General features: G+C 47.6%; 1 protein-coding gene across 1 annotated transcript; it reads right to left on the bottom strand.

Moving 5' to 3' along the window:
• Nucleotides 1–278: 278 nt before the first annotated feature.
• On the bottom strand, nucleotides 279–15,779 carry Tex29 (testis expressed 29). The gene is made up of 7 exons (XM_021219918.1): nucleotides 15,659–15,779; nucleotides 15,362–15,455; nucleotides 12,011–12,121; nucleotides 2,873–2,942; nucleotides 1,730–1,908; nucleotides 988–1,050; nucleotides 279–408 (listed from the first exon to the last, which is right to left on the bottom strand). The coding sequence occupies exons 2-7, from the start codon at nucleotides 15,417–15,419 to the stop codon at nucleotides 335–337; spliced, it is 555 nt and encodes a 184-aa protein (XP_021075577.1). The 5' UTR covers nucleotides 15,420–15,455; nucleotides 15,659–15,779; the 3' UTR covers nucleotides 279–334.

Below are 15,779 nucleotides of genomic sequence, written 5' to 3'. Positions count from 1 at the left end.
CTTTGGTAATGAACAGCAATGTAGAGGTGTAAGCTGAATAAACCCTTTCCTCTCCAACTGCTTCTTGGTCATGATATTTTTGTACAGGAACAGAAACCTGACTAAGACAGGGACTATGTGGCCTGTCGGTGTTAGGACAGTGTTCTTGCCTCGTGGTCTCAGTATTAATGGCAGGCAAAGCTGTAGAAATCAATCTGAGTTCCTGCCTGCACCCAAAGGCACGCTCTGTCTCCTAAGTGGAAGCATGGTCAGGGATGGGGCAGGAGCGAGCAAGAAGCAACACTTAGGAAATGTCTTTATTTTTCATCACAGACGGTCTCTCTGTTGCACACATTCAAGGCGCTGCCTGGGGTGCGGCACTGCCACTGATGTCTTTCTTTTCCTCTGGGTTTGAGGGCGGTTCTGGGGCTAGATGACAGGGGAAAAATGTGAGTGTTTCTCTGATGAGATGCGCAGCACTCAGGAGATCTTAACAAGGGTTCGGAATAAAACGAACCCGTGACAAGCATTTTCCCAGAAGCCAGCTGTATGGCCATTGTTTCCCAACACATCCCAAGGACTAAAGCCTCAGCAGGAGGTCGTCATGTCCTCAGAAGGCGCCAAGGAATAGATGAACCTGTGTCCTGCAGGCAGCCTTAGATCCACAGACTAACGGGGAAGGCTCTTCCAGTCCCACTTACCCTGGGTGTGGGGGGGGGGGGCTTTCATGAAGCCAAGTGTATGAGGGTGAGGGTCAGAAATATCTTTCCATCCCACATCCCACAACAAGATGCCACCTCTGGGACATCCTTTTCTCTAACCCAGCCTTGTTCTGGGCCAGGAAAGCAGCAAGAGGTCTGTACAGCCCCCTGGGAGTCACTGACAATCAAGTAACGTGCCCTTCCCCCAGCCTTGAGCAGGCTAAACAGACCTTAATTGTTTGCCACAGTCAGTCTTCCACAGACCTAGCCAACCTGCAGTCTTCAGACCTAGGGGGAAGTCCCTCACCTGCAGTTTCCTTCTGGGGCTGATCCCTCGCTGGTTTAGATTTCATCCATAAGCAACATCCAGCTGAAACAAAGGATGGAGCTTTGAACTGGGCAGTGGTGGCACATGACATTAATCCCAGCACTTGGGAGGCAGAAGCAGGCAGATTGCTGAGTTCAAGGCCAGCCTGGTCTACAGAGTGAGTTCCAGGACTGCCAGGGATACACACAGAAACCCTGCCTGGGGGGGGGGGGCGAGATGGGTCTTCGGGTTTCCCCTTTATAAACGCAAAGCTGAAAATCAAACTTTGAGCCTTGATCAGAAACCTTTGTCTTGGCTTCATTCTTCTTTCACCCACCCGTCCTTTTTCATTCCCAGTGTCCCTTTCAGGTGTACCCAGTTCTCTGTGACAGCTACAAAGTGGCTTTGCCTCGAGTAGGCCAGAGCAGGCAGTGAGCTACCATCACTTCAGACATTGCCTCACCAGCAGCGGCCACACTCACCCTGCAGTGGCCCCAGGGGAGGACACAGATAAACCTGAAGGTGTTACTGGAGTGTCTCCAGGATACACACTGACCCAGACAAGCAAGTTGTCAAGGAAGGAGTCCTCTTTTGGACCCGGCCCTCCACAGTTGGGAACATTGGAATCCTGCCCAGCCTAAAACAGTGTTGGCCATTCCTGTTAAGAGCCATCAGAAACAGTGAGCATGTGCAAAGGGAAGAGCCACCAGAGTAGAGACAGACGACATTCACACCAGCCTACCTTCTACTGGGCTCTCAGTCTTCTTGATGGGAGGGGGAGGTTCTGGAATGGGTTCTGGAATGGGTTCTGGAATGGGTTCTGGAGTGGGTTCTGGAGTGGGAGACTTCAGTATTTCAACAGATTTCTTAGGTTCCTCTGGGGGTAATGGTTTCTTCTCTTTTTTAGTCCCCTGTATGACCCTGAGGAAGAAAGGCTTGGTCAACAGTCAAGCCCCTAGGAGACAGACGCTCCTGGCCCTGAATGCCTCCTGCTCCGTGCTCCATACACAGGCTCTGGAATGAGACCCACATGCTTTGCTCTGTGGTTTCAGCTCCATCTCTCGATGGCAAAACCCAGGAAGAAAGTGTACACTGTGCTACAAAACAGGCTGTGTTGGCCACATGGAAGGCTGGAGCAGGTGCTCGGGGAGGAATAAAAATCCTCTCTACGGCTTTGTGCCAATCACAGGACAGAGCTTTAAGAGCAGCAGGCACACCAGAGCTGGATGCCGAATTGAACACCAGCCCTCCTTGACAGACAGACCCGAGCTATGTGGTCTTAACTATCTCCAGGACAATGACAGGAAGGGTATCCCTCTGAGTGTGTCCCAAACACTGGCATGTCACACACAGTACACAGAGTTGCTCAGCCCAGGGTTTCGAGCATTGTGTGGGGTTTGTGGTGGTTAGTGTTATCAACTTGGCAGGATCCAGAATCACGGAGTCAACAACCCACAGAAAATGTCTGACAGAGCCTCATGACTAGATTCATCAGGGTGGCAAAACCAACCTTAACAGTTGGCAGCATCATCCTTCAGGCCAAGTGGAAATAAACCCATCCTCTTTAGTCATTTTTGTTACAACAGTGCTGAAGGACAAAGGAGAACCCCTAGCACCATCCATGGGACCTCCTGGGTGCTGTTTTTTAATCACCATCACATAGCAGAAGATGGTCCCAGGACCCAGGACCCAGGACTGCAGAGGCTGACAAAGCCATTGCACTAAACAGTGCCCTTGGGGTCTCAGACATCCAGCGAATGCTGGGGACTCAACTTTTATCACTAAGGGGAGCTGTTCCCAGAACAGCAGCAGATGCATGAGGGAGGCAACAGGGATCTTATGCTTGAGACCATTCCTCCTCCCACACAGAATTCAAAGCACCCACCTATAAATGACGGCAATGATGAAGGTCCCTGCCACGAACCCAATCAGGGCGATGAACACCTGTACATGAACTGGGAGACAAGCCCTGGCTTAGAATCTGGACCCAGAGTAGTCAGGAGGGGGATCCCAGTCCCACCCAGAGGGGTCCAGTGTGGCCCAGTGCAGCACACTGTCATCCTGCCCATCTGTTAGCCCACTGGATCAGGATACACAGTAAGAGAACATTCAATGTCTCTGGGCTCTTGAGCCCACCATGTCTCCACAGGGGGAGTCAATGTTATAAAGTCTCACAGTCAGGAAGAGGCTCTAGCTCCCACCATACTTGCCTTCACAGGGTTGTGTGAGGCCAAAGTCTGAAGCTCATGTGGGCACAACAGTCACACTATACAACGCTTTAATTATTACATTCTTCCCTATCCCATTTTCATTCACTCAAGGGAAAAAAACTATCTTGCCGGTAACATCCGACCCAAAGGATACAACTCCATTCAAGCCCCCTACCCTTGCCCCCCTCTGAATGACTTTTAGGTGTCCCTAACCAGACAGGAAAAGAAAAACCCGACTCTGCTGGATGTGATATCCTTCAAGGACATTTCTGCAACAGGGGCCTTAGAATAGCAGATGTTTGTTGCTATACAGGTCCAGAAACATGAGTAACAATCAAGGCAGCTCCCGGACCTGAAGGCTCTGAGAATCCTGTCTATTTCATTATGGCTTCTGATGGTTTCTGGTGATCTTTGGCTCCTCTGTGTATCTGTGTCTTTTGTCTTTGAAGACATAGGGCCTGTTGGGGTCATCTTGCTCCACTGTGACAGCCTCTTTACTAATCACATCTACAAAGACTCTTATCCTAGTTAGCATTAACCATCAACTTGCTTAGCCTAGACTCATCTAAAGCAAGAGTCTCAACTGACTGACTGCCTTTATCAAGGTAGTCTGTGGGCCCAGCAACCATGGGTGGATCTATTTACTAGGCAAGTGGTCCTGGGCTGTGTAAGGAAGCTAGCTGTGGGTAAGTCTGAATGAGTCAACAAGCAGTATTCTTCCATAGTTCCAGCCTCTACGTTCCTGCCTTGACTTCTCCAAATGATGGAAGTGTAAGCCAGATTAACCCTTTACTTCCTTAAGTTGCTTTTGGAAAATATGTTTTATCACATCCATAGAAAGGACACTAGAATAGAAACTGGTACCAGGACTACTTAAATAGTATGTTGTTGTAATGAACCTGACCATGTAATTATTTATGTCTTTGGACTAGTTTGTTGGAGGATTCTAGGTGGTTTTGGAACTTTGGCTTACAAAATCCATCAGTGTTCAGAGCTTAATGAGCTGTTGTTGTGGGAGCTTGGAAAATAATGCTGAGAATAACGCAGTGAAAACCTGACTTGTGAGGTTTCAAACACTTCATAGACACTATGTGTAAGAAAATTTGAATTGAGAATCTGTGATTGCTGGTCAGGCTAAGGCTGGAAATCATTGGTGATTAATGAGATTGGCACCATTGAGGTAACAATGTCCCTTGTTTTGTGGGGCCATAGAAAGTATTTCCTCCAAGTCAACACTTAGACATTATCATCTAAGAAGGCCAAGACCACATCTCATGCTGGAGGATAAACTTGGCAATGTGTAAAAGTCACCCACATTCATACTGTTTTGAGGGCATGAAAGATGTAAGATTGAGGGATTGAGGGAAAGCAGCTGAGGTCTGGTACCATGTGGCTGGGTCAGAATCCCTGAAGAGAAGATGAGAGGCCAAGGCTGAAGGTGCATCAGTTACAGTGAAGCCCCCAGGATACTGGAGATACCAGGACAATTTGATGTCCACCAAGAACAGCAGCAAGTGTGAAGTGTAGCTGGACTGAGCATACAAGACAACCTGCATAATCTGAAGATGACAGAGCTAAGAAGGTGTGGCTGCCCAAAGCCTTTGAAGCTGAAAGATCACAAATAATCTTTTGGTAGATGCCAAACATTGAACTACAGAATCTTGATCTTGGTTCTGCTTAAGTTTGAGTGTTCCTATGTCATGGTTCTTTTGGAATAAGACGTATTTAACTTGTTTTTTATTTTACAGAAGTCCACAGTTAAGAGATCTGAGTCGTTAAGAAATCTAGGATTCTTTTAAAATTTTTTATAAGTGCTCTGCCTACAAGTATGTGTGTGTGTGTGTGTGTGTGTGTACTGAGCACATACTCAGTGACTATTGAAGTCAGAAAGAGGGTATTGGGTTCCCTAGAACTGGAGCTACAGACAGTTGTGAGCCACCTCATGAGTGCTGGATACGGATCCTGAGTCTTCTGAAAGAGCAGCAAGTGCTCTTAAACACTGAGCCACCTCTCCAACCCAGAGCCCTTGGACTTTGTAAGTGGTGAAATATTTAAACACCATGGGACTTTTATGTTGGACTGTGGTTTTTAGTTTTTTGTTTGTTTTTGTTTTTGTTTGTTTGTTTTTTTTGAGACAGGGTTTCTCTGTATAGCCCTGGCTGTCCTGGAACTCACTCTGTAGACCAGGCTGACCCCGAACTCAGAAATCCACCTGCCTCTGCCTCCCAAGTGCTAGGATTAAAGGCATGCACCACCACTGCCCAGCTGGACTGTGTTTTATATTCTAATATCACCATAGATCTTTGGGACAAAAATAAAAAAAAAACTGTGGCTTAAAGTATTGTGTATGTGTGTCCATTTGAGAAGAGGTGGACTGTCCTAGTTAGCTGTCAACTTGACAGATTAGAATCACCAAAAAAGAAGTCTCTACTGAGTCTACTATCAAGAAGACTCAGTCATGAGTCTATCATGACTCTTCATGTCATATCATGAGTCTTCATGTCACTATCAAGTTGGTATAAGCATGACTGTGAGAGATTTTCTTGATTGTTAACTGATAGAAGGGAGCATAGTCCACTGTAGGTGGTACCATCCCCTACGCAAGTTTCCCGGCCTATATAAAGAAGCTAGTTGAGTATAAGCCTGAGTGAGCCAGCAAGCAATATCCCTACATGATTCCCGACTCCGGGTTCCTGTCGTGAGTTTCCTGGGTCTGTGACCTGGAAGAGAAAGCCAAATATTCCTCTCACAAGTTGCTTTTGGTCAGCATGTTCTGTCACAGGAACAAAAGGAAAACTAAAACAACTCCCTTGACAAGATAGACCACATACACCAGCCCCAAAGATCATGTTTTGGGCAGCCAGAGTTCAAGTCACAGCACAGCTAAATAACAAGTTGCCCCTAGGCAATGGGCAGGATTCTAACAAGATCCATGAGCTCTGGACTAATTTGAGTTCTCTAGAAGGAGGCAGAACTATGGGATCCCTTATAGGAGAGCAGGAGCTGATTGCTGAATGAGGGTTTAACCCAGCAGCTCATGATGTCAGCACAAGTCTTTCCATCTCATACTGATGTGAGTTCTAAGGCAGACACCCAAAACTGGCTATTCCAGTCTCACCAGAAGCAGAGCCTCCCAACTGACAGAGACTGTGGTGACATAAACCTGGCTGATGTGTTTGATGTAGCATCCAATCGCAGTCCCAGTGAAGCCACTGAACTTTGGGAGCAACTTAGTACAGCATAAAGTGATACAGGACAAAGTGTGCCATGAGGAGCCCCTGTTCCTGATGTGGAGCACACAGACTCAAATGACAGGAGATGTGTTCATGGCTGAGCTAGGGGCTTTCAGGTAAACCCCCACAAGTCCTTGAATCCCAGAGTGATAAAATCAGAACCATACCTGAGCCTCGCACATATAATATTTTCATGGTTTAGTATCAGCACCTTCCATATGCGGCTGTGTATTCTCTCAATCCTGTTGTCAAGCTAACAAAAGCAAGAGCTGGGACTCAGTGTCTCCCTCTGCATAGTATCCGGCTGTGAGAAGCCGCATGTGTGGTTTGTCACGAGTCATATATTGTGACTGCTCTTCCCCAGACAGAAGAAAGGGTTATTTTCCCAAGGGTAATGTCTCCCCAGCAGAGTTAACAAAAGTTCTGAAATCATCTCAGCAAGTCCCATGAAGAAACTGAAGTCAAATACTTAGAAGAAATGACATATTAAATAATGTACCCTAAATCAAGACTGGAGAACGAAGGCAAGTCTTTCCCTTCTAGCTCCTGGTTCCTTTTTGAAATATCTAATGCTAATTCCCCAAGTTCATATTCTTAATAATACAGATTATGCCATAACACAATGTGCACTTCAAACCAGCCTATTTAAGAAGTTGGTGAAAGGTTTTCATAACATGGAATTATACACACAAAGAATTCATAATACCCTGTCACTGAATCCTACAACTTACACGGCACAAAGGTTCATTTGCTGCCTTGAATGAGAAAGATGTCAAAGAAATGAAAAATAATTTGAGGGCACAGTGAGAACCCAAATGTAGGGCTCACTGCCCAGAATCTTCCTACAGATGGCCCCACCTCTTAACACGAAAAATGTCAGAAGTTAAGAAAAAGTAGCGCCCACACACGTGTTTACAAATAGGGGGAAGATGGCCAGAGGGTCAGTATCTGTGGCCATGACATATTATTGTGATCCCTTGCTAAACAGAAGCTCCTGAGACTCTGTGCTGTTTTCTGGCTTCAGGGGCCAAGGCTTGATCTCAACAGAGTGACTGATTCTGGACCTAGTGTAATCAATGGCTGGCACACACACTCACAACATTGCTAGCATCTTCTTAAAATCTACCGGAAGGCTATCCAAAGGACACAGCAGATTACAAGGTAATGGTTGCCTAGATCCATCTCTAAAGAGTGGGTCTGCCTTGAGGTCCCAGCTCCTCAGGTCCCTCTGTTGGGATTCAATTTCACGGGGTATGTAGCAACTGAGGTGATTAGCCCAGCTCTTGGCTCAGACCATAAACTGAGTGTGCCTCCCATGCGCACGTGGAAGTGGCTGAAAGCTCCTCTTAAATGTCTCCTGGAAGCTCATTCCTCCTACATCTCGAGAGCTCTGAATGTAGAACTTTCCAGACACAGTTGCGGAAGGGCTGTCAGTCACTTCCCTGTTGCTGTGATAAAACACCCTGACTACGCAACTTAGGAAGGATTTATTTCAGCTCATAGCTCAAGGTTGCCGTCCATCACGGTGTGGAGGTCAAGAAGGCAGAGCTAGCTGGTCATGCTGCTGCGAATACATCCAGGAAGCAGAGAGAGATGAATGCCTGGGTTCAGCTCGCTGTCACTGTCCCACGGTCTAGGATCCCACCCTGGGGAACAATGCCACCCACCATGGACAAGTCTCCCCGTCTCACTTGATGTAATCAAAATGACCCCCAAAGGCACCCAAATGCTGTCACCCAGATGATCCTTGAGCCCATCAAGTTGACAACTGGGTGGCCTGTCACAATTGCACTTGTTAAACTTGAGACTCAAACACATCACCCTAGATCATCACCTCTGCCTCTTATCCCCAAAGTCTCATGTTCACCTCAGAATGCAAAATACAGTCCAACTTCAAAAGGCCCCAAGGTCTTTAACAATTACAGCAGCTTAACATCTAAATAAAGCCCATGTTTCATTTCATGTTCAAGGCAATCTCTCAACTGTGAGGTCCTATAAAGTAAATAATAATAATAATAATAATAATAATAATAATAATAATAATAATAATAACTAGTTATATACTTCCAACATACAACAACGTTGTACATAATAAATGTTGTACAGAATAAATAGTTCCTTTCTGAAATGGAAGAATGACTAGGCCTAACCAAGATGAAATGCCAGCAAGGCAAACACAAATCTTGCAACTTCATGTGCAGCATCTGAGACTCATAATGCAACTGGCTGGTTCTAGGAGGCTCAGAAAGCCTTATCCTCCAGTTATGCCACCCCAAAACACACATAGCCTCTCTCTTAGGCTACTTCCACGCCATGTCTAGAGCTTTCCTTGGTCCCGCAATTCTGGCATCTCCACTATCCTAGGGTGTCCACTGTAACTTAAGCTTTGCCTGCAAAGCCAACACCATGTGGCTGATGCTGCCAAGTTCTTCTGCCAGCTCAAGCTGTTACCTCCCCCCTCCCCTTGTACCATAGCCGTATCAGCTTTTTCGTGCTGACTCTGAGGAAAACATTTCCCTGGGCTCTTGCCTTTAAGGGAACCTATTTTAGACTTTCTTCTTTCAAATGAATTTGGATCTTCACTGCATTGCACCTCTAATGGGTAGGGCCTTCAGGACACCATTGCTACTGTCCCAGTGCCACACAGGTGTCTCCCGAGTGGAGCTGACCTCTTTAACTATTACACTTGTTCTGTCAGCACTGAGCTCACTGCTCTCTTGTCTCAGAAGTTCCTCTGACAAACACATCAGTTCATTTTTTTTTTAATGCAACTTGGCTCAAGAACACAGAAACCCACAACCGATCAGAACGCAGAGAGCAAGTGACCACACGGCACTGAGCCCCAACCGTGCCTTCTACAACACAAGTCCTCGACCCAAGGCTTAGAGATCATGATGGGAAAGGAGGCATCAGAGGAACAGGGAACTGCATGGTGACTGTCTCTCCTAGACATGTCAAAGTGACACCCATTGTTTTAGTCAGGGTTTCTATTCCTGCACAAACATCATGACCAAGAAGCAAGTTGGGGAGGAAAGGGTTTATTCAGCTTACACTTTCCACATTGCTGTTCATCACTAAAGGAAGTCAGGACTGGAACTCAAGCAGGTCAGGAAGCAGGAGTTGATACAGAGGCCATGGAGGGATGTTCCTTACTGGCTTGCTTCCCCTGGCTTGTTCAGCCTGCTCTCTTATAGAACCCAAGACTACCAGCCCAGGGATGGTCCCACCCATAAGGAGCCCTCTCCGCTTGATCACTAATTGAGAAAATACCTTACAGCTGGATCTCATGGAGGCATTTCCCCAACTGAAGCTCCTTTCTCTGTGATAACTCCAGCTTGCGTCAAATTGACACACAACTAGCCAATACAACCATGAAACCTCACCAAGGTGGCTGCCCAAACATGCTCTGAACAGAGGCATTGCCACCAGACATGCTAATGTGGGTAACATCTCATGGGACCCATAGCGGCTGAGGGATGGGAGCACGGAGGGGAAGAGAAGTCATCTTCTCCAGGGGAGAATCCCCAGACTAACTCTCTAGTGCACAGTGGTCACTCCCAAGTCACATCCACGGACTCGACTCTGCGGGGAATGACCACTTGTCGTTATATATCTAGGAATGTGTGTGTCTGTCTGTATGCCTATGTGTGTGATAATGATGAAAGAAAAAGAGGTCATGAATTTGAAGAAAAGCAAGGAGTAACATGGGAGAGGCTGGAGGGAGGGGAGGAAAGGGGAAATTTATATTTAAAAAATTAAAAATTGTTTTCAAAAAAATGAGTGCGTGCTACTCTAAGAGAAAACCCAAATGTGGTTCCCAGCACCCAGGTCAGGTGTCTCGAAACCACCTATTAATACCAGCTCCAGGGGATTAACAACCTTTTCTGGCCTCTACAGGGCCCCACATGTACATGTGCACATGCAAACAGATGTGTGCACACACAGAGATAACTCAGTGTGTGTGTGTGTGTGTGTGTGTGTGTGTGTGTGTGTGTGTGTGTGGTTATGAGTAAGACTGACATGTAGCCTCCACAGGCACACCCACCATCGCACCCCCTCCCACCCCTCCCGAGAGGGGGTATTAGGGGAGGAAATCACACCTGTGAAGGAACCCCACACTGTGTGCTTCCACTGGTATGAAGAACAGGTGAACTCATAGATAAATCCGTGGGGGGGGGGCCAGTGGAGGAATTGAAGGGTGAGTGTTAGCAGGGGTGACGAGGCATCCTCAGGCCGGACAGTGTTAAAAGCTGTCTGACTCTGTGAACACACTAAGACCCACAGAACTGCGCTCTCAGGGTGGATGTTAGGTCAGGCATTCGCCTAGAACACATGAGCCCTGGGATCTATAGCCAGCATAGGGGAAAAGATGAATTTTATAGAATGACCATTTCTTCTCAATAGAAATTAAAAAGACACCAGCTCTGATTGTTTCTGCCAGAAGGCAGAAATGGGTCCTGGTATGCAAGGGTCACTCCTCCCCTAGAGTGAGAAGGGCCCTGAGCCTTCTAAAGTCAATACCTAAAGAGATGCTGTCAGTAGAGAGTCCTTGCACTGATGGTGTGTCCATTGTGACCTCTTTGGTCACTGTCAGAGGCCTAAATGCCCAGTCTCCATGACACTGACATAAGAAAGTGTGGGCCCTGTCTGTCTGTCTCCAGCTCTTCCTGGTGTGGGGTGGCGTATCTGGTAGGTCACACTGATCATTAATTCCCTGACTTCCAAAGCCATGTACATGCCCAGGGAAGGGAACATGGTGCTGTGTGGAAGAATGCACTCTAGCTGGGGATTTAGTAAGACGAACAAGAGGGAAGGAGAGGCCCAAGAGCATTTAGCACTGTGCAGGGGGACAGGGGCTGGAGGCCAGCACAGCAAGGGTTCCCACCTACAGCGTGGCCAGTTGGTCTTTCCTGGCTTGGGAGTGTTTACCTCTGTTCTCTGATGGAAATTAAGAGTGGATGCATCCCACACAGCTTCCATAATTATCCTTCTGAAAGTGAGGACATATATGGGCCTCCAAGTGAAATTTAATGAAGGTTCGGAGGTGGTGCTTTAGAAAATCCTAGAAATTCAGAAGGCCCAAGTCCTGACATGGGAAAACATATCCAGAGGCAGAATGGTCCCAGCCCTTCACTACAACAACCTGGTTCTCAATGCTTCTTCTGTCCCTTCCCACTCCTCACAGATACCTGGATGTCTAGACATGGCTCTGCAGGAGCAAGGCAGCCAGCCCTGCAGCTCCTCAGAGAGCCCAAGCCTGACCTCAGGACTGCATTGTGTTCTAGTGTGGTGCTAAAATGACCTCAGGAGAAACCCAGTCCTATCGTGTCCCTCAGTTGTCCCCACAGTCCTTGGCTAAGACACCACCAGCCTGGCCCAATCAGACTCTAGCTGGCTGCAGCCAGCAGCACCCTGTCCAGCAGCTGTCTTGGAAGGGACATTCCCACACCCAGCCTTCATGATCCCAGTCTTTTCCAGGAAGGATTGTGGAGAGAAGCCCCTCCCACTCCACACAGAGCAGAGGTGTGTGAGGTTGTGGTGACACAAACAACGGACAAGGACCAGGGTTGGATCACTCACTGGGAACAGCTTTCTCGTAGCAGACGCCCTTGTAGAAACAGCAGTTGAGCCTCCTGCAGTGGTCCCTGGTGACATTGTAGTCACAGATGTTATACAGAGGGATGTCACATACTGCAAGGCACAGACACAGCACTGACTTGGCAGAAAACAAGGCGGGATGGGGGTGGGGTGCACTGGGAGTCTGCCAGATTGAACCGAGGTTCTGTTAATTCCATATTCATTATGAAACTCCTGCTTTGAAACGAGGATGAGAATTAAATTTCTGAACAAAATAATATAGTTAATTACCAAGCATAATACAAAGGCGGCTGAGGATCAGGGTGATAAGGCATCTTAGCCGTGACAAGCCAGGCATGGGCTCCCCCTGGGCATCCGAGAGGGCTAACACATGATTCCCTGGGGTGGCCAGGTCACTCCGTGCAATGTGCACACTGAGGTACAGCCTGAGCTTTAGCTAGCAGAGTGGGTTGAGGATCACTCCTGAATTTAGAAGCTGAATCCAAAAGACAAAAGTTGGCACTGGAGAGATGGCTCCGAGGCTAAAGGTGAATGAATATCTTGTAGGGACCCAAATTAGGTCCCCAACACTCAGGTAGGGAAGATCACAAAGGTCTCTCATGACAGGGCGGTTTAAGAGCTGGCTAGCCCATGCCTACTTGGCATCCATGGGTCCCTCTCAGATGCTTTGTGAGAGACAGGCAGGAGGCCAGGCAGAACAAGGGTCTGGAAGAACATTTAACAGGGCCGGCGTGGACTAGCTGGGTCCTGCCCTGCCAGGTGTCCTAGCAGCCTTTGTGCCTCCACATGGGTGGACAGCAGGCTCTGTTCTTCTCTGGGTTGCTCCATCTCATAAAGCAGTGACAAAGCTCTTCAGGTTTTGCCCTGCCCCGAGAGACTCCACGTTGAGGATGAAGGAAGACTGTGAATCTGGGTGAGAGCAGCACCAGGTGACAGGAGCCACCCAGGTGGGACTTACCTCTAAAAGTAGAAAGGACACTGTCCTGTACAGTTTTTCAAAATAAATGAGATGTGTCCAGGGTGTTACATGCACAGACTATGGAAAGAAATCAGGATGAAAGTGATGTATGGATGCTCTTAAGATCAGACCAAGAACTTACTGGACACACCACAGGGAAGGTGTAACTCCCTCACATGGACCATTCAAGGACCCTGTGGTAGCTGCAGACCCACTGACCTGTTTCCTGGCCACCCCAGTGTGCATCTGGACCAACAGAGAACTCCAGAGGTCTCAGGGGCTTTGGCTCGGCTGGGTGTTGACCGATGATGTCATCTCAACTGTCAGTGCACCGTTCAGTGTCACCTTTCGCTGTTCCAGTCTCCACCATACCTGTGCCCGCAACTCAACTCTGCTGCTGTAGCTCAACTCTACCCTGACCCCAAGCCTCTGTATCTCTATCAGTACCCCCAGATTCTGCTCTTGTCTCTCTTTGGAAGTCCTTGGACTCTCCTGAGCCCTGTGTAGCCCTGTGTTGTTCCCTTCTGTAATGTATATATACATGTGTGTATATATATATATATATATATATATATATATATATATATATATATGTGTGTGTGTGTATATATATGTACATATTATATATACACATACATATATATATACACACATACATATATACACACACATAATCATTATATATATTACATTAATGCATTTATTATTTATACATAATTTATTATATAATTAATAAAATTAATGTTAATATATAATAAATATTAATATATCATATATCTACAGAGGTGTTTTACTGTGTGATGTGCAATCTGAAGACTGATATTAACAGTTACAACTGAACTTTAAGAACCTGTGCTCAGTTGGCCAGGAAAGTGAATGGGCCAGACCAAGTCTGCCAAAAAAGCTGTTGAAATGTGAATGCATTGTTATCCAAAAAATTCTGACATTGTAGGAAGAAAACATAGCTTGATCTCTACATTTTCCCAACAAGCCTTTGAGGCTCAAAGGGACAATAGGAGTGTGGCCCCTAGAAGGCCAGCAGAGAGGCAAAGCATTGGTCCACAGCTTGGGAACACCAGGAAATCTGGACACCAAGCAGAGAATCATTTCATGCCCCAGGGTTGCAGCTCAGCAGTTCCTAGATACATTATGCACCCCTAAGACAGCCTCCAGCCCCAGGACACAGCTTACCTGTATCCTGAGGTCTCCTCTCAGCTGCCCCCTGAAACCTGCAGTGGGGTGTCCCAGCTCCAAGCTTAGGTTTTCAGGGCCAGTGTCCAACAGCTCCCAGGAACCTCTTGCAGAGGTAGGTGGGTACTGATCCCACCCCATGAAGACAGTTCCCCAGGGCTCCTGGCTGTAGACGGAGACCAAGAGGCTGCACACAAGGACCTTAAGGACAGAGTTCCTCCACCCTTTGTTATAGCTACTGCTCTCCCAGTGGCAGACGACAGAGCCGCTGGATCCCAGCCAAATGTACGGAGCAACCGCTCTGATTTGGCGCAGCAGTTTCTGCTGCTCTCTGCGGCTCCAGTCTGCCTACATCTCCAGCGTGGCTTGCTTGTTCTGAATCAGATATCGAAATCAGTCCCTTTCAGAGTCTTCAGCCTGTGGAGGTGTCTGGCCCCAGCATGACCTAGTGCCTCCCCAACCCCAGTGGCTGAGCCTCCCCTCCCACTCCCAGCCTCTAGGGAGAAGTTGGCTTTCTTTCAGGGAATCCCATAGAAACGCGCCTGGCCTGCCTTCCAAGGGAGACAAAGAAAAGATGAACACATTTCTTCTCTGCTCCTCCATGTCATATGGCATAAATACATGCTCCATTAAGGAGAGAGAGAGAGAGAGAGAGAGAAAAGGAAGTTTCAAACAGTGAGATTTGGGAGGGAAGGTGACAGTTCCTTCTCATGAGTCCCCAGTGGTCTGAGGCTCCCTCTTGGGAAGCATGCAATTCTAGAAGGTTCTCCTGCCTGACTTAAAGTAAATGCTATTATACCGTGCACAGTCAACGTGCCTTTGAGAAAATCATATTTTTGCACAGCTTCCACACCCAAGGTCAAGTGTCTAATGCCTGCTTACATACCTAGTGGGGAAGCAAAGTGTGCTTCCTTGTCGTAAAAAAAGAACTTATTCTAATAAAAGCCACTTCTGAGATGAAAGCTTTAAAGTGACCGAAAACCCTGGGACTCCCTGTTGTTTCTTGAGCTGGTGTGAGAAATCCTGAGGAGCTGCTCTGTAGTGGCTCAAGATTCAGAGCTCAAGGTGGCCCCATGGGGTTACCTGGAAACACATGTCCCTGCTTTCCTTGATCAGATAAGCCAGAGGCACGGACAGGCAAACTCTCCATGCAAACACAGCCCCAACAGCCTCTTCCATGTTACCTGCAAACTTCTTCAGGAGATGTGGTGGGGACCTCTTGATTTCTTTGGTGTATTTCATGGTAGCAGCTGACCGGGATACAGGGATCAAATATGCCTGGAAGACAGGACACCTCAGCACAGGGAGTACAGGACTTGTACATCTGAAAGACAGCCTAGGCCACCTCAGGACACGGGGGCCTCACAGTATTCACACCCGAAGACAGGCCAGGACACCTCAGCACAGGGTGGCAGGGTGGCCATCTTTGGGGTGTATTGAGGGCTTCTCCTGGCCTCAGGGTAGAGGGGGTGGCCACCAACCTGTCCATCAGTTCCAGAGCTGAGTTCTCTGTACTGGCTCTCTGGTAGCCTCTAAGTAGGACCAATGTTTTGGTTAAGCCACGAACTGGCTACCTCTGCCTCTTGTCTATGGCTCACAAGT

Source organism: Mus pahari, chromosome 19, assembly GCF_900095145.1.
Source record: "Mus pahari chromosome 19, PAHARI_EIJ_v1.1, whole genome shotgun sequence".
Lineage (NCBI taxonomy): Eukaryota > Metazoa > Chordata > Mammalia > Rodentia > Muridae > Mus > Mus pahari.
The sequence above is the reverse complement of the archived record's forward strand: the minus strand, read 5'-3'. Positions and strand labels throughout refer to the sequence as shown.